The following is a 26,702-nucleotide window of genomic DNA, read 5'->3' on the forward strand; positions in this document are numbered from 1 at the left end:
GAATACATGTCTAACAAATAAATTGATGTTATATTTTAAAATGATTAAGAACATAAATGTGTTTGATTTAAAAAGAATTTAAAAAATACAATCCAATCTCTATGAAAATTAAATTATGCAGGTTAAGAAATCGCCGAATAGGAGACAGCGTGTGACAGCACCACCTGGTGGCCACTGATTTACTACAACTGCAAAAATACAATGTAATGACGTCTGTGAACCAACACATAACAAAAGGTGCCCGAGTTTAGCACCACCTTCTTCAAAGTTTACAGTTCAGAAAAAAGAGGAATATGACCTCAATGGGGGGATTTTAATTGATTCCTCAGCATGTACCCCACACACCCAAATAAATACAAAGCTGATTCACTCTGCATATTAAATTAGATTTTGGCAATAAGAACCCATACTTGGGGAATATGCTTTATTATGAGAACTTAAAAACAGGATTGGATCAGAGTGTGTTGTTAAACTGTTACATTGTTTTTTGCACAGCGTACAAAGAGCACACTGTACAGTGTGCTCTTTCTGCATCGCTGCCTTAGAACAGCTCCACACAGGCACAGCTCTGTAAGGACTGACAGCTTTTAACAAGCAAAGTCTATACACAGACAAAACTGAGGTAGGGATAGTATGGAAAACAAATTCAGTAGCAATTGTGCGTGAAGGGGTTGGTATCATTGTGGAAGTGGGAAGTGCCTGAAGACACAGTAACAATAGTGAATCTTATTAGGCTAGCATGTCGCTCTCCCTTCAATCAATCTGACATCCCGACAGTTAAACCCAATAAAAAACATGTTCAGAAGTGACTCGGTCCCTTTTCTGAGCTTATTACAGACCTCTGTATCCTGTATAAAAATAACCAAAGTTTAGCATTAATGCGTTTCTGTTCGTGAAAAAAAAACTGAGCTCAACCCATGGAAGATCACGCTCCATTTGAAAAAACTGCAAACTTGTGATGTCATCATAATGGGTGGATACCTGATGAGGTAAATAGCTGTCAATAGGGGGGGTAGGCTTAATAAACCTTGTCATTTTGGTCAGCCAGTTGGTGAAACTCTTCACCCCACTGAAAAGGACTACAGGTTCAGTAACAGTCCCAGCAAGCGGACAGGCCCCCCCGGAGCCGCGTGTCCCTTCAGCGGTCCAGCGATCGCTTCTGAATGGCCTCCACACAGACGTTCCTCAGCAGGTTGATGACTGACCTGGGGTCGTCACTCTTCATGACGGCGCTGCCCGACACAATCATGTTCGCTCCGGCCTGAGGGAAGGAACACAACACAGACTTCACCACCACGCCTCCAACTACACACAAGAACATTTCATTGAGAAATACATGGTCTGTGTGCGATTCCAGTGACGTGAACAGGTTTCACTCCGTCTATGCCTCATTGTTAGATGAACGGGTTCATCTTGGCTCAGCACAGGACAGGGGGCCGGACTTACCTCAGCACATTTATGAATAGTGTCAGGCCCCACTCCTCCATCTACCTCTATATCCAGGGAAGGGAACTGTGTTCTCAGCCAGTTCACCTGAAAAACACAAAACAAGAGTCAATGCAATTGACCCTTTGCGATCCTATGTCGGACCTGGTCCAACATTGCAATTATTCCTATCCGGTCCAATGTCAGACCCTGTCCGACATCATCAAAAAGACGCATCTGATAATGGAAAGGAAACAAGCTGGCTGTGACTGCATCAGCGCTCAGAGAATATCACAGACATTTGCAGAGCTTTTTTCAGATGTTATAGTAATAAAATAATGACTTGGAACGCATTATTGAGGCGTTTGGTGATAAAACGAGTGATCAGGAGATGATTGATCGGTATGTACGACTATTATTATTATTATTTATTTCTTAGCATATGTGAAAGCTATAGCGAACGAAAGGGTGGGGCGGGGCTGGAGATGCCTAGTGAGTGCTTTGTTGATATGCAGGGCCTTTTAAACCCGTTTGATTGTGGAAAGAAAATACTTTTAAACAGCGCGTCTAAAATTAACTGCGCGTGTGAAAATAAATTGGACCTGACGCGCCTGACCCGCACTTAATAAATGGACCGCAAAGGGTGAAACAGCCTGGTCCTTATCGCAACTTTTTTGGGGCCATCTGCAAACATTTCAATATCCATAAAGTTGAAAGCAATAAGCCTGATGCATGTTTTTCACACAAATAATGATCAGTTAAGCACTTCCTGAATCTCTACATACAGTAGTGTCTGGATGCTTGAATACTGAGCTGCAGAGAGCCGGGCTGGACTTGATTGATTGACATGCTTACAGGATGCAGGGGAAGATGCAAATTGAGCAATGTGAATAATGTGAAACTAAAGCAAGGAGACAGGGGCACTGTTAAAATGTTGGTAATAGAAGTCGATATAAGGAGAGTAAGGGGATTTAAGAAGGTGAATGTAGCACAGTATGTATTCAATTAACAAAAACGTTCCCTAAAGCTGCACTTATTTTTTCCCACATGGAACTGACTCCTACACTTGATCCAGAACTCTGCCAAAAACCCAGGGATTTGGAACTGAACTCCCATGTGTGTCTTGAGGGGAAAGCGGGGTGATATTTTCCCTTTTCTTTCCACATTCATCACACAGCATCTGAAGAATAGAACTTGCCTCCGGATCTGGAAACACTTTACAGCACTTTCTACCGTCAAGCACACCCACTCCAGCCAGCGTTTCCCTGGCAGCTCAGTGCTTAGTGATTCACTTTTCCCGACGTCTCACTGGCTAAACTCATCTCAATTCAACATGCACCTGCTCCTCATACAAATCTGATTAGAAGCCAGCAATTTACCTTTTGCATCGTTTTTTCCTAGGACGTGTCAGGCTTTGCTAAAATAAATGCTCTTTACTGAAGTAGGCTGAAAGGGGGTTGCTCTAATTCACCTGCACACCACATCTTGAAGGAAGCCCAATCCCACAGCAACACAAAGCAGAGTACAATAAATCAGGAGGAAGCCACTTCCCATCTACCTCCATATAGACGTCACACTTACTGAATACAATGTCACCACACTGCCATTACACACCCAGCGTTCGGACTGGATGCGCACCTTCACTGAAATTGAATTTCACATTTGAGAGTTTAAATAAAGTGCTTCATCCTAGACCAGGGCTGGCTAATCCCTCCAGGTTTAACAGGTCCAATGATATGATCATCTACCTCAGGGTCTGGATGGAGGTTTCATTGCTTCAATTAAACAATTTAGAACAGGGTTAGAACAAAGACCAGAACTGGAAGGGCCAACTTTGGCCATTCCTGTCCTAGACAGTGATAATGAGATTTAAAACGCCTGTTAGCATGGTCTGAAAAGTGTGGTCTTCTTAGTGTGCTTTTTAAAACAGCAAGGGCGGTCCAAACTACAGCAGCCAACTAAAAAAAAAAACTGGATTGCTCTGCAGCAAACAGAAAAATGATGTGATGCCAGACATTCTGAGAACTTAACTTTACAATTATTAAATAAACAGTTTCTATAAATAAATCAAACCAAGAGAATAATTTTAGCTGTAGATAAAACCTATGCTTTAAGTGAACAAACTCTTCGGAAACCAAAATCTCATGAGTACACTAGAAATGTAAAATGTTAACCCTTTAACAGCAATAGCCTGTTGATCACTCATTACAGGTAAGCCTGTGTAGGGCTCACATTTTCCTTTAAGACACACACACATATACATTATGGTAAGTGTGAACATATTTCATGGACACACTTACCTTCGGCATCATGTCTTCCATGAACTTCTGCCCCCCGAAGCCAGGCTCCACTGTCATCACCAGGGCCATGTCGATCTGTCCTGCCCAGGGACCCAGCTCCTCCACTGTGGTGCCAGGTTTGATAGCCAAGCCAACCTGCAGAGGACACAGTAACCACAGGCCAACCAACACTCACTGTGTGGGACTTGAAGCACAACTCTTAGGTTTTTCATTTTCTCGTAATGTTAAAACAAAAACAAGGGTGATAAGTGCTGTTTATTACCAACAAGGAACCAAACTTCTAGATTAGCCAGACACAAGGCCAGAACACAGGTCATGGAGCAGCACTGAATTGACTGACTGAATCCACCACTCAAAAGGCAGTGTGTAGAGGGGAGCGAGGAGAGGGTAGCAGGTAGTGGGTAGAGGGGAGCGAGGAGAGGGTAGCAGGTAGTGGGTAGAGGGGAGCGAGGAGAGGGTAGCAGGTAGTGGGTAGAGGGGAGCAAGGAGAGGGTAGCAGGCAGTGGGTAGAGGGGAGCAAGGAGAGGGTAGCAGGTAGTGCGTAGAGGGGAGCGAGGAGAGGGTAGCAGGTAGTGGGTAGAGGGGAGCGAGGAGAGGGTAGCAGGTAGTGGGTAGAGGGGAGCGAGGAGAGGGTAGCAGGTAGTGCGTAGAGGGGAGCGAGGAGAGGGTAGCAGGCAGTGGGTAGAGGAGAGCGAGGAGAGGGTAGCAGGTAGTGGGTAGAGGGGAGCAAGGAGAGGGTAGCAGGCAGTGGGTAGAGGGGAGCAAGGAGAGGGTAGCAGGTAGTGCGTAGAGGGGAGCGAGGAGAGGGTAGCAGGTAGTGGGTAGAGGGGAGCGAGGAGAGGGTAGCAGGCAGTGCGTAGAGGGGAGCGAGGAGAGGGTAGCAGGCAGTGCGTAGAGGGGAGCGAGGAGAGGGTAGCAGGCAGTGGGTAGAGGGGAGCGAGGAGAGGGTAGCAGGTAGTGGGTAGAGGGGAGCGAGGAGAGGGTAGCAGGTAGTGCGTAGAGGGGAGCGAGGAGAGGGTAGCAGGTAGTGCGTAGAGGGGAGCGAGGAGAGGGTAGCAGGCAGTGGGTAGAGGGGAGCGAGGAGAGGGTAGCAGGTAGTGGGTAGAGGGGAGCGAGGAGAGGGTAGCAGGCAGTGGGTAGAGGGGAGCAAGGAGAGGGTAGCAGGTAGTGCGTAGAGGGGAGCGAGGAGAGGGTAGCAGGTAGTGCGTAGAGGGGAGCGAGGAGAGGGTAGCAGGTAGTGGGTAGAGGGGAGCGAGGAGAGGGTAGCAGGTAGTGCGTAGAGGGGAGCGAGGAGAGGGTAGCAGGTAGTGGGTAGAGGGGAGCGAGGAGAGGGTAGCAGGCAGTGGGTAGAGGGGAGCAAGGAGAGGGTAGCAGGTAGTGCGTAGAGGGGAGCGAGGAGAGGGTAGCAGGCAGTGGGTAGAGGGGAGCGAGGAGAGGGTAGCAGGTAGTGGGTAGAGGGGAGCGAGGAGAGGGTAGCAGGTAGTGCGTAGAGGGGAGCGAGGAGAGGGTAGCAGGCAGTGCGTAGAGGGGAGCGAGGAGAGGGTAGCAGGCAGTGGGTAGAGGGGAGCAAGGAGAGGGTAGCAGGTAGTGCGTAGAGGGGAGCGAGGAGAGGGTAGCAGGTAGTGGGTAGAGGGGAGCGAGGAGAGGGTAGCAGGTAGTGGGTAGAGGGGAGCGAGGAGAGGGTAGCAGGTAGTGCGTAGAGGGGAGCGAGGAGAGGGTAGCAGGCAGTGGGTAGAGGAGAGCGAGGAGAGGGTAGCAGGTAGTGGGTAGAGGGGAGCAAGGAGAGGGTAGCAGGCAGTGGGTAGAGGGGAGCAAGGAGAGGGTAGCAGGTAGTGCGTAGAGGGGAGCGAGGAGAGGGTAGCAGGTAGTGGGTAGAGGGGAGCGAGGAGAGGGTAGCAGGCAGTGCGTAGAGGGGAGCGAGGAGAGGGTAGCAGGCAGTGCGTAGAGGGGAGCGAGGAGAGGGTAGCAGGCAGTGGGTAGAGGGGAGCGAGGAGAGGGTAGCAGGTAGTGGGTAGAGGGGAGCGAGGAGAGGGTAGCAGGTAGTGCGTAGAGGGGAGCAAGGAGAGGGTAGCAGGTAGTGCGTAGAGGGGAGCGAGGAGAGGGTAGCAGGTAGTGCGTAGAGGGGAGCGAGGAGAGGGTAGCAGGTAGTGCGTAGAGGGGAGCGAGGAGAGGGTAGCAGGCAGTGGGTAGAGGGGAGCAAGGAGAGGGTAGCAGGCAGTGGGTAGAGGGGAGCAAGGAGAGGGTAGCAGGTAGTGGGTAGAGGGGAGCGAGGAGAGGGTAGCAGGTAGTGCGTAGAGGGGAGCGAGGAGAGGGTAGCAGGCAGTGGGTAGTGGGGAGCGAGGAGAGGGTAGCAGGTAGTGGGTAGAGGGGAGCAAGGAGAGGGTAGCAGGCAGTGGGTAGAGGGGAGCGAGGAGAGGGTAGCAGGTAGTGCGTAGAGGGGAGCGAGGAGAGGGTAGCAGGTAGTGCGTAGAGGGGAGCGAGGAGAGGGTAGCAGGTAGTGCGTAGAGGGGAGCGAGGAGAGGGTAGCAGGTAGTGCGTAGAGGGGAGCGAGGAGAGGGTAGCAGGCAGTGGGTAGAGGGGAGTGAGGAGAGGGTAGCAGGTAGAAAGGGTTCCCACCTTCATGCCATTCTCCCGGATGTCTTTGATCAGAGCCCCGGCATTGACAGTGGCCTCCAGGTGGAAGGTGTACTGATTGGCTCCTGCTGCTGCCATTGGCTTCACCCACTGCTCTGGCCTGGAAACCATCATATGCATATCTGCACAAGAGGAGACAGAGAGCAAGTCACACACACACACACACACACACACACACACACACACACACACACACACACACACACACACGCACGCACGCACGCACACCCACACGGCTGCAAATACTTTATTAGAGGACGGGACGTGAGAATGCACTGCAGGCAGGGTTGGGGTCAACTGAAGTAATTTGTTGCCACTTTGAGAAGCTCGTTTTAACAGAATACTGCCAATTTTGATCAATGATGTGATGGAATTGATTATAAAGGGAATGAGAATTGGAATTGGGAACCAATTGGAATTGAAAACCAGGGAGTTACAGGCGAGGAGGCGAACTCACCAAAGAAAGGGCCCTGTCCCAGCTGCTTCCGAAGACACTCCACCACAGGGTGGCCAAAGGTGATGTTGGGTACAAAGTGCCTGAAACAAGAGAATACGCAGTTCTGTTAAGAACTCTACAATCAACAGTGACGCCTGAATCAAGAGAATACACAGCTCTGTCAAGAACTCTACAATCAACAGTGACACCCGAATCAAGAGAATACACAGCTCTGTCAAGAACTCTACAATCAACAGTGACACCCGAAACAAGAGAATACACAGCTCTGTCAAGAACTCTACAATCAACAGTGACACCCGAATCAAGAGAATACACAGCTCTGTCATACTGAAGAACTCTACAATCAACAGTGACGCCCGAAACAAGAGAATACACAGCTCTGTCAAGAACTCTACAATCAACAGTGACACCCAAAACAAGAGAATACACAGCTCTGTCAAGAACTCTACAATCAACAGTGACGCCCGAAACAAGAGAATACACAGCTCTGTCATACTGAAGAACTCTACAATCAACAGTGACACCCGAATCAAGAGAATACACAGCTCTGTCAAGAACTCTACAATCAACAGTGACGCCCGAATCAAGAGAATACACAGCTCTGTCATACTGAAGAACTCTACAATCAACAGTGACACCCGAAACAAGAGAATACACAGCTCTGTCAAGAACTCTACAATCAACAGTGACACCCGAAACAAGAGAATACACAGCTCTGTCAAGAACTCTACAATCAACAGTGACACCCGAAACAAGAGAATACACAGCTCTGTCAAGAACTCTACAATCAACAGTGACACCCGAAACAAGAGAATACACAGCTCTGTCATACTGAAGAACTCTACAATCAACAGTGACACCCGAAACAAGAGAATACACAGCTCTGTCAAGAACTCTACAATCAACAGTGACACCCGAATCAAGAGAATACACAGCTCTGTCAAGAACTCTACAATCAACAGTGACACCCGAAACAAGAGAATACACAGCTCTGTCAAGAACTCTACAATCAACAGTGACGCCTGAATCAAGAGAATACACAGCTCTGTCATACTGAAGAACTCTGCAATCAACAGTGACACCCGAATCAAGAGAATACACAGCTCTGTCAAGAACTCTACAATCAACAGTGACACCCGAAACAAGAGAATACACAGCTCTGTCAAGAACTCTACAATCAACAGTGACGCCTGAATCAAGAGAATACACAGCTCTGTCATACTGAAGAACTCTACAATCAACAGTGACACCCGAATCAAGAGAATACACAGCTCTGTCAAGAACTCTACAATCAACAGTGACACCCGAAACAAGAGAATACACAGCTCTGTCAAGAACTCTACAATCAACAGTGACACCCGAATCAAGAGAATACACAGCTCTGTCATACTGAAGAACTCTACAATCAACAGTGACGCCCGAATCAAGAGAATACACAGCTCTGTCATACTGAAGAACTCTACAATCAACAGTGACGCCCGATACAAGAGAATACACAGCTCTGTCAAGAACTCTACAATCAACAGTGACGCCCGATACAAGAGAATACACAGCTCTGTCAAGAACTCTACAATCAACAGTGACACCCGAAACAAGAGAATACACAGCTCTGTCAAGAACTCTACAATCAACAGTGACGCCTGAATCAAGAGAATACACAGCTCTGTCATACTGAAGAACTCTACAATCAACAGTGACACCCGAAACAAGAGAATACACAGCTCTGTCAAGAACTCTACAATCAACAGTGACACCCGAAACAAGAGAACACACAGCTCTGTCATACTGAAGAACTCTACAATCTCAACAGTATTGGCAATGCACAATTTTCCTACTTTACAATATAAAGTACTGTACCTAACAGTACATAACTGCATCATATACCCCAGATGTATATCAAGCAATATAGTGTTAAAAATGATTTATTTTATTCAACCAAGGCTAGGGTCATGCCGGAAGGAAGGCCAGACCACAGTGTTAGCCGAGCAAAAACGTTTAACAATATTTATAATAAAGTTACACTGTAACTAAGAAATAAACTGCAACAAAAAATGAATTAGTCTTTCTGGTACTTCTCTTAAAAACACATTGATATACGTGTCTGTATTTTTCTTACATGTACCAATAACAAACGCACGTGATAAATAAGCTGAAACGAGTTCACGAGCAGGGACCATGCGAGACAACGGGGTTCTCTGTGCAGTTGCAGAATACAGGGAAGTAATAAACACTGTGTTTGTATTTAAATTTATTGTAATGCACTCTCCATACTAACACAACACATTACCATAATGCTTATGCACTGTGACCTACGGATGTTGACGTTTTATCAACAGTGTGTATACATATATCCGAATGTCTGCTCCTAACAACATCCTTACCAGAGAAACAAGCAGGCCAGTAAATCAATGCTACAATAATACTATAAATGGCTATGAATTAAATGCACACAAAACATCTTGCAAATGTATATTTACCCGTCCATCACATCCAAGTGGAGGTAATCGGCGCCACAGTCCAGCATTCGTATGCATTCTGAGCCCAGACATGCCAGATCGCTGTTCAAAATAGAAGGTCCGATTTTAGCTGTGTAGGACATTCTGATGTTTGCTTTCTCGGCTCCGAAAATCGGTCCCTCGGCAGCTTCTTCCTCGTACAAGGAGTGCTGGGAGTTGTAGTTGTTGAGAGCTCCCGTGATTAGCGTTTGAACCAGAGCGGAGTAACAGACTGCACTACAAGTCCCAAAGGCATCCTACACGGAATCCGTTTCTAAACGGAACAGTAGGTTATTGCTTAATCGGGTTATGCAACCTTGCTATTTTCAACTGTTACTAAATTCAGTACTGGACCGTTTTTTTTTCCCCTCTACAATATTGTGTTATTTATATTTAAATACTGGATCCCACAAAGTTGTATTCTTTACATTTTAAATTATCTTATTGAACTCGGTTGAAGTTAACACAAAGTATGAAAATCACTAGAACATGATTCAGAGGTAACTTTACTAACTTTACAGGCATGGGGCTGTATTTTAGGAAAGTGAAACGTTGGATTTATTAGTTTGTCAGGCACCCTACAATTGAATGACCAAAAATTGTGAAGGTGGCTCCCCTGACATCCCTTGTAAAGGAATGGTTGATGTGTGAAAGTATTGAATCTTTACATCTGCTGTTGCTTATTGCCATATTCATAACTTGCAACACTTATGTTAACTTGTGACAAGGCAATGTGTTTTAAAGTTGAGGAAGCCCCTAATGGGCTAATGCTCAAATGTCATTTCTGAATTTGAGTATTACAGGAGCGTCCGAGAATGAATATCAAAAGGAACGGGGGTGCTGGCTGTTAGGGGAGGGGCGTGGGTCTCCTTGTAATGCACAGTTGATTGAAACCCTGCAGCTGTAGCTCAGTACAGTACTGTACAGTACATCAGAGCTGATGTCAAATCCAGGATTGCAAACTGATTGTTTGGCAGAAGGTAGTCAGTTTCTTATTTGGTTGAGGGTGCATGCTGATTACAACAGTAATTGGTGTTTAGAGCATTACTATAGAGACCGATTGCAAAGCCATTAGCAGGGAAACATATTTCATAACCATCGTCAAGGCAACCAGTCGTCTCATAACCATCATCACACTGCAGCTTGTTACTGAGAGCTAAAGAGACCTACATGGATTCAGTCTGTATATTCAAGCAATGTTTAGAATCATGGTGTTTCCGTCAATGCAGAAATATAGAGGACAGTGGGTGTTTTAAGTGTCAATGTTTGTAATATAAAAGGATTAATAGATTTGTCACATGGGCACATTTTTTTCTGCAAGTGCTCTGTTTACAAATGCAAATGTGTTTGGTCCACTTTGAAAGGTCACAAGCCATGTTGAAACTCTGTAGAACACAGCAGACCATTTCTTGTCTATATGTAATCAAACAGAAATCAATAGCACACAAAACAATAATCAGCTTTTATTTAGGTATATGTATAATTATGTTTAACATACAGCACGTTCATGCTACTGAAAGGATTTATATGATAAAGGGGGGCTACATTTAAAACAGTGGAACACCACTGCAGCAGACACATGACACATAAATCCCCATTAGACATTTGGGGCTGGTTTTTCAAAACTTGTAATCTGGATCAAAGTGATCTACCAGCACTCTATCTTGGTGATGTACCAGGGATGGAGTAATGACTCCCTTTGCATTGCAGTTTGATCCATTCCAAGTTTTACAATGAGTTTACAGTAATAAGACACACCTGAGCTTGTTTCCTATACACTGGGGCTGATCAAACTCATATCAAAATCTAGAATGGGTGAAACTGCTATGCAGTCGGAGTCTTGTTTCCATCTCTGCATACTTGTGTGCACAGTGAGACTTTGTGCAAAAAAACAAAAAAAAAACACATTCTATTTGACTTTTTCTTTAGGAGAAATTACCCACCAGATGCCAAAAAATGCAAGGTAAGGAATTCATGAAGCCTGGTGTAGACTGACGCGACTTGAAAGTGCAGCTTGTAGCTACTATAGCACCGAACCAGTGAAAGCATGGACGCAGATAAGAGCAATGAGATCAAGCAACTTGTAACAAAGTAGCTTAAGTATAAACTCAGCTTTAGCATCAATAATAACAGTTTTGCACACCCTAGTTCACAGTTAAGTTGGACACATTCATTGTATTATGACAGAGTTACATACAAACCAGTTTTAACAGCTGACAGGTTTTGAATGCAGTGTCACACAGGAGTAATGATCAGGGAGAGCCCAGTTGACAGGTTTTGAATGCAGTGCGACACGGGAGTAATGATCAGGGAGAGCCCAGCTGACAGGTTTTGAATGCAGTGCGACATGGGAGTAATGATCAGGGAGAGCCCAGTTGACAGGTTTTGAATGCAGTGTCACACGGGAGTAATGATCAGGGAGAGCCCAGTTGACAGGTTTTGAATGCAGTGTGACACGGGAGTAATGATCAGGGAGAGCCCAGTTGACAGGTTTTGAATGCAGTGTCACACGGGAGTAATGATCAGGGAGAGACCAGTTGACAGGTTTTGAATGCAGTGTCACACGGGAGTAATGATCAGGGAGAGACCAGTTGGTGTTATTGTTTATGTGTGTCGTTGGGTTGGTAAGTAGTCCAGCACTATACGGATAAAAGCAGGCAATCTCACAGACACGGACATGGGACACGACACACAATACAGTCCAGCGGCTCACACTTTGGCATTGTAAACATTTAAGGCATCTGATCTAATTTGTTACTACCAGCGTATTTGCAAATAAAAAAGCAAAACGTATCTGCCTTTTTGCAAGCAGCTTCTTAGTTTAGGATAAAATACAAACAGTTTTCCTGGGAGGGTTAATGGGTTGGAATACAGGGTCTTAACATGTATTGATACAAGCACTAGCCACTGGCCAGTCTGGACCTGAGCATTGCCGCTAATCAAGTCCACCCCAAAACACTGATGACAGTATGAGCATCAACCATACTGGCATTGTCAGGGACAGACTTCGGTCATCTTCCTTGACCAGCACAAACCCACCTCAACGCCAAGCTGTCATAGCAGCCCTGATTCTAACAGTGGCCAGCGTGTGTACAATACTGATTAACAATGCACAGATATGAGTTCTAACACAACAAGGACATACTGTATTACTTTTGTACAACATATTTAATCTATACCTCTGCAAAACTTCTCACTAAATTTCTCTCTCCATCCAATCCACTCTCCTGCCATTAAACATCACAACTGGCATACAGGGTAGACCTTTAGCACATTATTTAGTTAATTCACACAAAACCCGTTAAATAAATCGACTTCCTTTCATTGGCATTGAGCTAGATTCATTACACACACAATTTACCAATTTGGACTTTCATTTTAAAATCCCACTAATATACGGTATGACAAATACAACTGAAGCCATCTTCCTCCTTTATCAAAAGGTAAACTGAAGATGTTTTATGTGTTAGGGTATCAAATCTCTCTGAGCAGTAATAATGATACCTGCAGAATCTGTAACCTCTTACCACAATAACAGTCGTAATCTATTAAAACAATGGGGCCAGGCATACAGGAGTACTAGCACTGATGGCGTTACTGTACTTCACTATTTAAAACTCCAAATTAGAAGGTTTGGGAATTCATGCACTGCAAGCACACTACAGCCGGATGATGAAAGGAGCTGTTTAAACGTGGGACTCATCCAGGTTCACTTCGGGCTCCCCCAGCTCGACGTGGGTGTAGGTGAAGGCTGGGGAGAGCAGGGGGCTCTCAGTGCCGTTATCCTCGCTGATGTGCAGGATGGTGTCAGTGTGCGGCAGCAGGCTGGAGGTCTCTCCGGGGCTCTCCCGAGGCAGGGAGGCAGCGGGTGGCAGGGTGCCCAGCACAGGAGGTGGGGGAGGGGACAGGCAGCTCCATGGCTCCTCTTTGTTCTTAGTCTCTAAGCCAGTTGTCTCCACCTGAAACAACACACAACCTGTCTATGCTTGTATGTTAAATTATGCATTCAGATTTAAATGTTCCTTTTCAGGTTGGGGCAAATTAAACGCATTTGTCCATCTGTGTTTTCAAAATCTGCACTAATGGCTGTGACTGGGTTCTGTCCCTGAGAACAGTTTCTACCTGGCACATACATATGAGTGCTGTGAAAATAGTGTGCATTTTGGTGGTGGTTTACTGTTTTGTATACTCAAAATCTCTTACTCAAATCTCTTAATCATTTCAGTCAGCATTTGGTTTTGGTTTATTTAATTATTATTTAAAACATTTAAAAAATGTTTAATTTAGAAAACCTTATTTTCTGTTTGGGCCTTACTAGTCATGTGACTAGGTGGGCGTGTCTATATATAAGCAGGCAGGGCTTGCTGCAAAGTCTATTTTTGTTGCTTGATTGCTGTTTTGTTTTTGCCTTGCTTTAAAAGTGACTTATTTTATGTTTTGCTGTTCTGTGAAAGGTGAAGCAGTGGGACTAGTTCTCAGCAAATCAGACTCTTTTTTTTCAAAGAACATTGTTTGTTTTCGTGCCAGTCCTTGTAATGGCCAAATGTTGTAAGTTTTTGTACTAAACACATAATGTCACCAGGTGATGTGCTGTTATAGAGTACAGTATCTTGGTATCCCACCTTGGCTGCTGTGGGGCTGTGCAGGTCCGCTGTTACAATGGAAGGAGAGGCAGCAGACGATGATTTAACCCCGAGGCTCTGGTTCTCTGATGGGCATTCCTTGCTCTCAGCTGGGGGGGACAAGGTTGCTGCCTCATGCTGTGCTTCAGTGAAGGTAACCGACCTCTTTTGTTCTGTGGGGGGGCACAAGGATAATAAGTTACACCAGCAAGTTCACGTTATTCTGGCTCGTCTGTTTTCCAGAACCCTTGCAAAGACAACATTGCTTTGCACATGTGCACCATGCATCTGTTCTGTACTTGTCATCTTCGCCACACCCAGACAATCCACTGCACATGTTCAAAGCAGTGCTGACTGTAAGGATTCTTGCAAACATGGCAAACAGACAGGCAGGAGTCAGCTCCTCAGAATTCTGGCTTTAGAACAGTATCAGTGACCCGTAGCTGCTGTAAAGCTTTGATAAGAGGTGCAGCTTACCCAGGGTCCTGGATTTGGGCTGGATGCTCCTGCGCGTGGTGGACAGGCGAGCTCCAGGGCGACTGCGGGGCTCGTTCTGGGTCTTCTGGACCGAAAGCAGAGGCCTCCTCGGCTACACCAACCAGACGAGAAAATAAAGCAGCAGATCAACAAGCAGGCAAACATTCTGCATCATTTAGAGACTGACTCAAACTTTTTAAATAATATTATTAATAAAACCTACATAGCCCCTTTCTTTAAGTTATCCCAAGGCACTTCACTGCATATTTCATATTTATCTCTACTTGTGCAGGTGTTAACTAATTTAACAAGATGTTCGTGATTTGACTACTGCCAGCACGGAACCAAAAAACACACAGCATAATGCTACAATCTATACTGGTACTTTAAATAATGGTGTTAATCCGATAAAAAAAAAAAAAAATAGCAATATGATATTACAAATGAAAATGACATTTGAATTATTTTACTGTAAGTATTTTGTAATCCTCAGAACAGATTTATAAATAGCTGTTTGTTCCTGTTCTGTATAAAGTGCACATAGTTTCAGTCTACTTGACTGTTCTTGAGAATTGTTCAGGAAGCACTTGGTAAATGCTTGCAGACCTTGTTCCATACCCCAGGCGAGGAAGCTCTGTACTAGTGAGTATATAAGGCATCGACTATCCTCACCTGCCGTAGCCCTCTCTTCCTCCCCAGGGGTGGCTGGACCAGGAGGTTCTGTTGCCCCGGCTCACTCTGAACACTGGCCACCCTGCAGAGAATGCAAAGCCACAAACAAACACGCAGTACAGGTTTGCATTAAAACCCTTCTTTTCAAATGATAAGAGAGCTTTGAATGTCATTTTTATGTCGTCCCCCCCCCAAAATGAGCACAATCCTAACTACTGCAGCGGGTTTATAAATGAGGCACGTATCTCCTGTACTCCTACAAAAAGTAATTTCACTGCTGTCTCCAGCTGCATGTGGTTATGCTGTCTCATCATTTCACTGCTATAGCTTTGGGGTATGTCTGAGACAGATCTTTGTGCTGGAAAGCAGTCCTGAACTATTTTACCATATACCAGTCCACGATCCGCACCTATATGTTCTGTATGATCTAAATACTGTACATACATGCTTACACTGTGATTATATATTAATACAGTTAACTTTCAATACTGTATTGCTTTACGTTCCATGACCTGTTCAACACTGATACAGACACATGCAAAAAATATGCTTTGAATTTTTTATATACATTCTGTTTACGTGAAAATTGATTATTACATGAAAGGTTAGGACAAAACTACTGTTGTCAGTGTTCTAAGGGTTAAAATCACTTCTTTAGATAATTATTTAAAAAATAATACAGTCAGACATCAAATAAACACAATCTAGATATCACACATCAAACAATTTGGAGAATGTGGGGAGGCTGGAGCTGCGGCAACACACATTTATCATATTGCTGCAGGCTTCTGTCACATTAATGTCTCTCTTAATAACACTATTGTTTTAAACAGAGAGATTGAGAGGGGCTGTTACAGTAGTTAGGCAGAATATGACAAAGTAGATTTCAGATTAACTCAAAAAAGAGGTAGAGAACAGCAGTTGATTAATGACCCAGACACAGACAAAAATATCAAAACGATTTCAAGCTCTAGCTTTTTCAAAAGAACACATTTATTAGTGTTGGTTTCTTTAATACCTCCCTTGGTCGACCTCCTACCCAGTTCATTATGTTAGGCTGCTTGTCACATCTTAACTTATTCATTCTCTCCAAATTTACTGTCTGTGCTTCTCTGTTTGGTTAATACATTTATGATGCAATAGCAAGCTGTTCAGAAAGGGCTTTCATTTAGGTTTAGGCATTTAGGTGAAACAAAAATAAGCCCTTGACTGTTGCAACTCCAGCTCCCTCACACCAGGTCCCCAAGACGGGCTCATGATTGCTTTGCAGAAGCCAGGACACACGAATGGACGTCATGGCACCATGGACTGACTGCAATGAAACATCACGTCACAGCAACAAATCATTTGAAGAAAAAACCTCCTTCAAAACGCAGAGAATTTCATACCACAAAAGATTAATAAGACACAGTGAATGATTGGGATGTTGTGTACAGTAGTTTTTCAATCGTTTAAAAAATAAAAATCACAATGACTCGTTAATAAGGATGGGGTGTGCAGAGACAGTGAGAGGAAGGACGTTAGCTTTGGTTTCCCAGCACAGACACTGACATACACAGGTAGATCTTTGACACTGTACCTAGACAGGTTACCCTCTGAGTTCATCCCCTGGGATTCATCTAGGACATTAGGTTCACTGCAGAGGGGTAGGGAGGGAGATGAGGATTTAGGGAACATGGGACGCATGCAATCGACTCATCTCAATGCAGCATCCTGTACTTATCTATGTTTTTTTAGCAAGCATCACCAACTTCGAATGTGTTGCCCAAATGGAAGCGGTCTACATTCAGTTATATCAGTTATACTGTGCCTTACTGCACAATTACTTAGTAGAGTTCAAACTAATTACAGCACTACCTCGATATTTCACAGTTTGTAATTTAAAATATGGCTTAGCTCATTTGGTTAGTCCATGTTGTCAGTAAATTACTGTGTGTAACTGCATAAAGGGCCATCATCTTTTAAGACAGATTAATATTAAAACAAACATATTCGTCAATGTATTTTGTGGCAAAAAATAACAGGCCAAGTGCTGGGAGGAAAGAGGTTACCTCTGGCTGGGGAGCATAGTGCTGAGCACAGGCTGGGAGGAAGGAGGTTACCTCTGGCTGGGGAGCATGGTGCTGAGCACGGGCTGGGAGGAAGGTTACCTCTGGCTGGGGAGCATGGTGCTGAGCACGGGCTGGGAGGAAGGTTACCTCTGGCTGGGGAGCATGGTGCTGAGCACGGGCTGGGAGGAAGGTTACCTCTGGCTGGGGAGCATGGAGCTGAGCACAGGCTCGGCCTGCGGAGCCGATGCGCTGGACACGTGGCTGGAGAACCGCCGGCGCCCAATCGCACTGGCCAGGTAGGCTTCATGCTCACTCACCACACTTGGCATGCTCACAGAGTCATCTGTAATGATCACACAGACAGACAGAGGGACAGCAGGTCAGTCATGAGAAGATTTGGAAGATTTAAAGTAAAACGCACTCCTATGTTTTTAAATGCATTGCAAGTTTCAAGATTCTTAATCTGTAGTCAGTACTGCATTGTGCCAGGTAACAGTGACCTATACTTTCCACATGTTTTGTAAACTGGCAAACAAGTTACCAACTCCACAGCACTGTTTTTTGGCTGGGACCGTAAACTGTTCAACTGCAGTTTGATTGAACAACAATATTAAATTTGATCAATAATTTTCCTTTTAACATATAAAATCATATTCATCACTAATAACTAATCACTAACTTATCCTCCCTCACATTTGTATTGCAACAGGAGCTGCTAGCAATATGAATAAATTGAGCTATAACCTAGTATTCCCACGGTACTACACTTTTGCTTCTAAAATGTACTTAATTGTACTGTAATTCTTGATATGTATTAAGTCGCCCTGGGTAAGGGTGTCTGCTAAGAAATAAATAATAATAATAATAATAATAATAATAATAATAATAATAATACAACTGTGACTCTAGATCTACATTGTGGGGGACAGACAGGCTGGCAGGCAGGCAGACAAGCAGTGAGTCAGGGAGGCAGGGAGAGAGCCAGGTAACCAGACAGACAGGCTGGCAGGCTGCTCCTCACTTTCTTCGTCGTCCTCATCGGTGCGGCTCAGAGTGTCCTGCGAGGCCCGGTGGGAGGGCTGGCTGTCCTGCTGCCAGACGGTCCCGGTCCCTGTGTTGGATCGTGACATGGTGGCCAGGCTCAGGCGGTAGGCAGAGGTGGACGTGCCCACAGTGCTGATGGAGGTCTTGCCCTGGTACGCTGCAGAGAGACACACAGACAGCACAGACCATTTCAGCAGCCTCATTCATCTCCATATTTCAACTTCAACTCATTTCACTTCATATTAACATCAAAAACTATGTGCCAGAAAATGAAAAAAAATGTGTGGTGGATAAACTTGATTACGTTTCAGTTTTCAATTATGTTTGGTTGGTAATAGGAAGGACAAATAGGTTATGTAATGAAAATGAAAGTGTGGGTTATCATGTTTTTCCAGGACGCCCCTAAGTTGTTTCCTGCTAAATATTTTCTGTCACAGAAGAGCTTATCTATAAAATATGCATACAAAAAAAAATTATTATGTAAATTTATGACATTATAAACCCTTAAATAAAGACCCAATATAGTCAAAATTGTTAATACTGAGCTCAAGCAATTATATATATATATATATATATATACATACATACATACATACATACAGTAGTTTAAAAAGTTTGGAAATAACAAATGATTTACAGCAAGGTGGGGATTGTATTGCACATTTTTCCTCACTCAGACCCCTTACTTACTGTACTTAATACCCTGTTATCTCTGAATAGATAATCGTCTCCTCTTTAAAAATATGCGAAATATTTGCACCACTCAGGAATAAAATGTTTGGGGTAAAATAGAGAACAAATGCTCCACCTAGTCATACAGCATTGTTAGTAAATGAATCATATTTAGGGTACCACTAAACTTGTGAGACGGATTGCTCATTAAAATCCTTTTTAGGGGGCTCCCGAGTGGCGCATCCAGTAAAAGCACTCGCTAGAGTGCAGGGGCGGCGCTCAATTGGCCGAGCGTTGCCCGGGGGGGGAGGGAGGGTTAGGTCGGCCAGGGTGTCCTCGGCTCACCGCGCACCAGCGACCTCTGTAGTCTGGCCGGGCGCCTGCGGGCTTGCCTGTAAGCTTCCCAGAGCTGCGTTGTCCTCCGACGCTGTAGCTCTGAGGCGGCTGCACGGTGAGTCTGCACAGTGTAAAGAAGTGGTCGGCTGACGGCACACGCTTCGGAGGACAGCGTGTGTTCATCTTCGCCCCTCCCGAGTCAGCGCAGGGGTGGAAGCGGTGAGCTGAGCCTAAAAATAATTGGGCATTTCAAATTGGGGAGAAAATAATAAAAAATAATTGGCAACGACTAAATTAAAAAAAAAAGAATCCTTTTTACAGAGGAGTGAAGTTATCCGGCAACAAACTCCCCACCATTAGTTGTACTGCTTTCCTGGAAAAAGGAGACCATTTCGGGGTACCATTCTACTTGTCAGATGTCTTGCTCATTAAAATATTTAGCATATTTTAAAGAGGTAGGGTATCATTGATCGGTAGGAAAGCTCCATGTTAAATATCACAAATCTGTTAGTACACAGTGTTTTACATTGATCAGAAGTACTGCGCCTCCCAAGCGGACACATACTTTTCTCACCTGCGCCACTGTGCACCGCCTCCTTGAGGATCTTGAGTTCGTTGTTGAACTCGGCGATGAGGGAGCTCTTGCAGAGCGGCCGGGGGATGAAGCGCCGCTCCAGCTGGTCAGCGATGTGGTGCCGGGCTGTGATCTCCTCCTGGCTCTCCGCAGGCTGGGTCAGGAGCTGGGAGGGAATGCCATCACTGAGAGGGAACTGCCTTCCTCAACTACCATCACTGAGAGGGAACTGCCCTCCTCAACCGTCATCACTGAGAGGGAACTGCCCTCCTCAACCACCATCACTGAGAGGGAACTGCCCTCCTCAACCACCATCACTGAGAGGGAACTGCCCTCCTCAACCACCATCACTGAGAGGGAACTGCCCTCCTCAACCACCATCACTGAGAGGGAACTGCCCTCCTCAACCACCATCACTGAGAGGGAACTGCCCTTTCTTTTCCCCCAATTTTTTTTTTCATCCTCCTTCTTTTTCTGCCATTTTGATAGAATATGTGTCTCTAATATCTCGCTATTTCTTTCTCTCTCTTTCTGTTGAATCCAATATTAACCTGGTTAAGATTAGCCATGCATATGAATCCTATCGCTTATCCAGGGCCTGTCCAGAGGCTCACCTTGCACTGGATGAAGGGGCGGAGCAGTATGAAGATGGGGATCCTGGTTCTCACAATGAAGTCGATGAAGTCCCACAGGGCCAGCCCGCCCACCTTGCGGAGTGCCATCTCCTTCACCTGCAGACTCAGCTGGTACCACTGGTTCCCCAACTGCCGCTCGAAACAGACCAGGACCACCTTCAGAGCTGGCAGAGGAGACACAGTTCCTGAGTACAATGTTCTGCACAAGATGACATCTCTTATAATAACAAGAGGAACCCAACACAAGACATATTAACATATAACTGTTCTACAGCAGCTGCTGTTCATTTCTCTGTTAGCTGACATCAACAGCAGATTGATAGGCTGATGGCTCGTCTTATCCCCCTGTTCTCACCCAGGTAGGCGGCCTGGCTGGTGGACTCGGCCAGCCCCTCCCTGCGCAGGTCCTTGCCCGTGTCTCCCGGCGTGGAGCAGTGCGCCGGAGAGCTCTCCATCATGAAGTTCTTGCTGCGCGAGGTGCTGATGATGCGTGGCGGCAGCAGGATGTTGATGACGGTCTGCAGCAGCAGGAACACTTCCGGCTGCTCTAGGTGAGGGCTGTCTAGAAGAACACAGGGAAAGTTAATAACCAGAGGAGGCCATTGGGACCATCGGTGCTCCTTAGGATTAAGGGGGGGATGTGTGATAATATTTCTAGTGCTCATTAAGAGGTAAGGAAATTAAGTTAGCTTTTTTTTTGCAAAAAAACGTTGACGCTAATAACCACTGAAGAGAGAATTTGTTAAAGAAACACACAAGAAGGCGGCAATACCTTTACTGCCAGATCCCACCGTCAGCACAAACGGAATCAGCAGGTTAAGAAGCATGCCTTCTCGTCTCTCCTGATTGGTGAACGGGGAGATCACATGGCTAAGGGGGAAGTCATCTTTTAGCGCCTGTGAATATAAAATAAAAGACTTGTCAGACAAACTTGCTTTATCAGAACTCCAACCACGACTTAAATACTTAAATATGTTAAATCAATTTCTCGTATTAGCTATAGTTATGGTCTCATCCTGTGTAGAGATGTGTTTAAAATTCATAAAGATTACTTAAAGGAAGGACAGATATTTTTAATATAATGTTGCTTCCTGTTACCAAAGTACTTCCTAAGCAGAAAATCAAATTAACTTCAATGGTCTTGCTCCATTTAATCCTTGTGACTTACAGCACACCAGTATATCTTTTTCTTTTTTTTTTAATAGGTACAGTCTGAACTAAACTTCAATAAAGAACCACACGATCTTCATGACGTTGAACTGATGAGCAGTGATGAGGTATCCCACACTAATAGAAAGGAAGAAAGCTGATTTTGGATATCACACCATTCCTTCAAAACAGAAATTAGAACAGAACTACATTTCAACATGTTGGAACTAGAAGTCTTTTTCAATTTACAGGGGAAATTAATAAAATCTCGGGGAGCCACCTGTATTTGCAGAGCCACGAGTCTAACCACGGCGGTGCTGAAGGGGAGCGGGGGGGAGAGGTAGGGACTCAGGTGAAGAAGAGGCAAGCCATCAGCCACGCTGGAGGGTCCAACCACACCCATCACCTATAAACAGCAGGAGCAGTGTTACTGCACAGTCATTTATCTTGTAGGGAAAAGTAAACATTTGCATAGCACGATGCTAGACTGTCCCAGAGAACCAGCTTTGAATTTGCACAGATTTGCAGTTTACCTGGCTTTTATAATGTTTTTACTAGTATTTACTGTGCTTCACTTAGGTTATACTTCTCTATGCTCAATCAAACTATAAATATCTACTTATGCCTGTAATACAATAATATTATAGACCCTGACTTCCCCTAGGACATATTAATAGGTTGTAAAAAGAATTACAATGGCGCGAACACGGATTTCTGATAAAAAAACAATTCATTCATAAAGGAGGCCTCACCACAGCCGATCATTCAGATGGCACTTTCTGTGATGTATTAGCAGGTTTGATGCAGTTCTCTCTCTTACCAGATTGACGCAGACGTTGATCAGCGACCGGAGGTGCGGGAGGAAGGATATGATGGGCTGCCGCTGAAGCGTCAGGCAAATCCCTTCAATCAGGCTGCTGGCGGCTTCCCACTCCACCTGCCGTCTGCAAACAGGGACACAGACAGGCTTGGAAACGCAGTGCAGGCTCAGTAACAGGGAGGGACAGGCTAGGATGCAGTGAGGATACGCTTGCAGGTATTGTATATTTGGAGCATGCAGGCATATTGTTAGACGGGAGGTATATTTTCATGAGTGCAATTACGGAATATTAAATAGATAGAAAAAAGGAAGCACTGAATACAGGTATGTTTTGGGAGTGCAGGTTCAAGGCATGTTTAGCGAATGCACGTGTGTTTAAATATGTATAAAAAGTGGGTATATTTGGATTTAATTTAACGTAAGGAATTAGTTACCAAGGATCGCACACCTTGAGATGCAACACCTCAATGTCAATGGGCTCCTGCTACTTCTCTGCAATTGTACAGCTGCGGCAGGGCTGAAGCACAAGGTGACTCCTGCGCTAGCCCTTAGACATGTTTACTGCGGTATGGCATGGAACAAGTGCAGTAAAGCATGGAAATATCACAGTAAAGCACAGTTACAGTATACATGGTAAGGAACTGTAAAAAACAAAAACATTGTGAACATATGGTAAAGCATAAGCATGACAAATTACTTGCAAATATATCACGGCAAGTTTTTATAAGGGAGGAGTCAGTGGGTACTTTGGGCTGTTGAAGTGGAAATACCTTTTAAAACCTGCTGAGAAACCAGGTCCTGCACAAAATTAGACGACCAATATGGCTTATGGTGCGATAGAACATTACTCTGTCCAAAACCTAAATATTACACTAGACTGCAGTTAATGAAGGTAATACTACAGGACTGTACATTCTGTAGATGCAAAGCATTTCTGATTGTGCACATAGAGTAAGAGTAAATGCAGTCCCAGGTGACCAGACTTTGAGGTGCACACACAGCTTTGAGGTGCACACACAGCTGGCCTCTCAGCTGGCCTCCCCCTGGAGTTACCTCAGAGTGGGCATCTTGTGGATCTTGTTGAACATGCGGTCGAGCCTCTTGAGGATGAGGATGAGGGCGGGCCGCACAGCCTCGGTGGTCCAGTCAGTGATGGGCAACATCTCCATGATGTAGCGTCTCAGACCACGACTCTCCATGGTCAGGGTGTCGTAGGGAGCTAGCTTCAGCAAGGAGTGTGCGATCTCAGCCAGCCTGGGGGAGGGTGGACAGGGGGGACAGCAAGCGCCATCAGAACCAAGGGGTCTTATTCACTAAAGGTAAGGCTGTATTTTTTTCGTAGTTATCACAGATTTCACAATTTCCGTGAAATGTACCCATTGCTGTGTGATATGTACTATAGTTCCCCATGGAAATTCATATTTCTAAATGAATAGTGAATAGTAACAGTAGAGAACAATTCTCAATTTTGAATGTGACAATGTATTTTTTTCTGTTTTACTAAATATTATGTTGAATCATGTAATATTGTAAAATATCTATTTTGTGAAAACAAAATACAGCCCAGATTATAGGACAGTGGCTTAGACTTGAAAACAGAAGCTCTGCAGTGTACAAATCGTTTTGCTTATGAACTCCCACAGAGCCACAGAGAAACTAGGCTGTAACTCTATGTCAAGGATCTCCTGTATGTTCTTATTATCTCCTACCCTCTCCCCTTTTCTTTCCCTCCTTCCCTCCTACAATGTTTCAGAAGTTAGTTTGAATCCGTGCAGGCATTCAGTACCCCAGATCTCCTAGAGCAGGGCAGGAGAGCCCAGTGCAGTGCCCCTCTCTCCCTCCCTCTCCACCCCGGCTCTCACACCTCATGTGTGACTTGATGTCGAGCAGCTCCAGTGTGGTGACGCGTGGCTCCCCAGTCATGTTCTGCAGGATCTTGAGCCGGGGGCCGCAGTGCTTGTAGAACTCGGTGCAGATGTTGAGCAGGGACTCCCGGGGCCGTCTGAACTCCTCCCGGGCGATGCGCTCATCCAGCTCCTCCCTGGGGAGACCCTGGCCCTCCTCCAGCAGGTGCAGGTTATCCCTGAAATACCAATCAGATTGGTATAGGCAGTTTGGTGTAAGATTTCCACACTAAGCACTAGGACCAATTGAAGAAACAGCTGCTTTAATTTGTCCTTAATGTTGCTCTCCACAAAACTATCAGCTTTTATTAGCCTTTGTGGAGAGAAGCAATCCACACACATTCAACAGCTGTTTCTTCAGTTGTTCCAAATGGACTGGCAATTTAGCCCTATCAACACCAGAGACCCTCACCTGGGTGTCAGCATCAACCTGCTCAATCCAAACAACTGAACAATCAGTTTGTGCAGCTCTAACATATGTACAGTAAACCTTATTAATCATATAATAAAAGCACTTAGTTTTCATCCAGCATGTGATACGGTAACGACTTCTCGTAATAACTTTTAACTGACAGTTTTCTGCACAGTTGACATAAGAAAACCTTCTCTTTTATACAAGCAGGACCTGGGTTAGGCTCCTAAGTTCCACTCCGTCATGTGACATACCTGGTGTCGGTGCCCCCTGGCACAGTGTGGTTGGCAGTGGTCGCTCCTTTGTGTCCTTGTTCACAGCGACTCATCTGTGGTGCAGTCATGGGCCTGGTCAGTACAGACAGCACCACAACAACATTAAGACACTGTGAGGGATTGGCAGCAGGCTCAGTTCCATTGGGAAAAAAAAGGAAGCTTAAGAAACTGGATCCATAACTGTGTTTCCCTACTGGAGCTGAAAACCTAAATCATATCTAAATTGGTACAAGATGTTTCTCCAACACTCAAAATGGCTTTGAACTTAATGTAAAAGGCAGTGACTTGCAGTGAAAGGGATTGCATGGACTGAACATGTTTGTGGATAGAAGAGGAGCAGTGCATCATACTGGAGTCTCTGTGCAGTGTACCTGGTGAGAGCCTCAACGCTGTACAGCAGAGCCTGGAGGGAGGTGGCAAGGGTGGCGATGGCTGCGATCTCGTCCCTGGCTGCGGAGGCCGTCTCCAGAGCGATGGTCTCCTTCTTCAGCTTCTGCAGGAAACAGGGGACCAGGGCCTCCAGCACCATCAGCATATGCAGGCTGGGAAAGAGAGAGAGGGGTCACTTAATAAGCACAAACACCCGGCCACATGATACTAAATCTGTTACGAATAGTTTTAGCACTGTATGAAGGCATTTTTAAAATGTGTGTGTGAGAGAATGTTTTGGATCTTTTAAGGATGAAAATCACTCCTGCTTTATAGCTATCACGTGAATAAAACAATAAAAAATTCACCCAGTTTGAAATTCACCTGGTTTTTCTGCCGCTCTATGAAGGTGAAGTCAGCATTAGGGTTAAGGTTAGTGTTAGGGTCAGGCTTAGGGTTACATCTAGGAAGTTTTGAGAGCAATTTGTTTAAAATTTAAATACCTGTAATCAATACAAAAGTCACTCTGTTTACAATTTACACAGTTTTGTATGGATATGGATGTCACAGAATGTGGACATATTTTTTATCTCTTCTTGACTGTTATTACATAGACATTGTGTCCCGTTTGGTCTGGAGAACAGTGGCGAGTGAGCAATGAAATCCACAGTGTACCTTCTGAAGGACTCGGGCGCATAAGCCACCACTGTCACGCACAGCTTGATGGCTTTACTGATGGTGAAGTTGAGGTCCTCGTTCCCGTAGCAGAAGTCTGAAAGAAAGAAATTTCCATTTTGACTGACCTGCCCATTCATTTTAAAGAGGAAGCAGTCGTTTTCAATTCAATTCGGTTTAACATCAAACTGTTGAGACATCATGTTAGCGTGTGGCACGAGGATGGGCAATTTTAACTGTATTAACCCTTTGCGGTCCTATGTTGGACCTGGTCCGACATCTCAATTTTCCCTTTCCGGTCCGACATCATCAAAAAGGCGCAAAAAACAGGTCTCTAGTCATTTTTTCTCAGGAAAAAGCAGAGAAAACCATTCAATGGCCAAGTGAGACCGATAGGAGCCGAGAGAAGCCGAAAAAAAATAAATAAATAAAAAGAGGCGTATCTCATGAATACTGACAGACCCGACACCACATAGATAACACGGACATGAACAAACAAGATAGCCGCTTCCGCATCCAGCGCTCAAAGAATATCACAGACATTTGCAGAGCTTTTTTTAGATGTTATAGTAATAAAATAACAACTTGGATCACATTATTGAGGAGTTTTGTGATAAAACGAGTGATCAAGAGATGATTTATCGGTATGTACTATTATTAAAACTTATTTGAAAAATATAGTGAACGAGGGGTGGGGCGGTGCA

General features: G+C 44.9%; 2 protein-coding genes across 13 annotated transcripts in view; both read right to left on the minus strand.

Moving 5' to 3' along the window:
* Positions 1-407: 407 nt before the first annotated feature.
* Positions 408-9,548, minus strand: rpe (ribulose-5-phosphate-3-epimerase). The gene is made up of 6 exons (XM_059034003.1): positions 9,294-9,548; positions 6,817-6,896; positions 6,342-6,481; positions 3,726-3,860; positions 1,447-1,533; positions 408-1,261 (listed from the first exon to the last, which is right to left on the minus strand). Exons 1-6 carry the CDS (start codon positions 9,413-9,415, stop codon positions 1,139-1,141), a joined length of 687 nt encoding a protein of 228 aa, XP_058889986.1. The 5' UTR covers positions 9,416-9,548; the 3' UTR covers positions 408-1,138.
* Positions 9,549-10,759: 1,211 nt separating this feature from the next.
* LOC117426669 (protein unc-80 homolog) overlaps positions 10,760-26,702 on the minus strand; it is a 65,420-nt gene continuing 49,477 nt past the window's right edge. For 5 of the 12 annotated variants that reach the window (XM_059034011.1, XM_059034007.1, XM_059034009.1 and 2 more), the window contains 18 exons: positions 25,999-26,095; positions 25,326-25,496; positions 24,934-25,026; positions 24,228-24,446; positions 23,417-23,617; positions 22,364-22,487; positions 21,824-21,949; positions 21,167-21,290; positions 20,750-20,956; positions 20,374-20,558; positions 19,751-19,925; positions 18,155-18,334; positions 17,329-17,476; positions 16,662-16,718; positions 15,083-15,164; positions 14,411-14,522; positions 13,934-14,106; positions 10,760-13,270 (listed from right to left, as the gene is read on the minus strand). In XM_059034011.1, the coding sequence (XP_058889994.1) occupies positions 12,998-13,270; positions 13,934-14,106; positions 14,411-14,522; positions 15,083-15,164; positions 16,662-16,718; positions 17,329-17,476; positions 18,155-18,334; positions 19,751-19,925; positions 20,374-20,558; positions 20,750-20,956; positions 21,167-21,290; positions 21,824-21,949; positions 22,364-22,487; positions 23,417-23,617; positions 24,228-24,446; positions 24,934-25,026; positions 25,326-25,496; positions 25,999-26,095 (2,747 nt within the window). In that variant the 3' untranslated portion in view covers positions 10,760-12,997. The remainder of the gene's footprint in view (positions 13,271-13,933; positions 14,107-14,410; positions 14,523-15,082; positions 15,165-16,661; positions 16,719-17,328; positions 17,477-18,154; positions 18,335-19,750; positions 19,926-20,373; positions 20,559-20,749; positions 20,957-21,166; positions 21,291-21,823; positions 21,950-22,363; positions 22,488-23,416; positions 23,618-24,227; positions 24,447-24,933; positions 25,027-25,325; positions 25,497-25,998; positions 26,096-26,702) is intronic. The other 7 variants (XM_059034013.1, XM_059034012.1, XM_059034014.1 and 4 more) reach the window with 3 other exon arrangements.

This window comes from Acipenser ruthenus, chromosome 11 (assembly GCF_902713425.1).
Source record: "Acipenser ruthenus chromosome 11, fAciRut3.2 maternal haplotype, whole genome shotgun sequence".
NCBI classification, from domain to species: Eukaryota; Metazoa; Chordata; class Actinopteri; order Acipenseriformes; family Acipenseridae; genus Acipenser; species Acipenser ruthenus.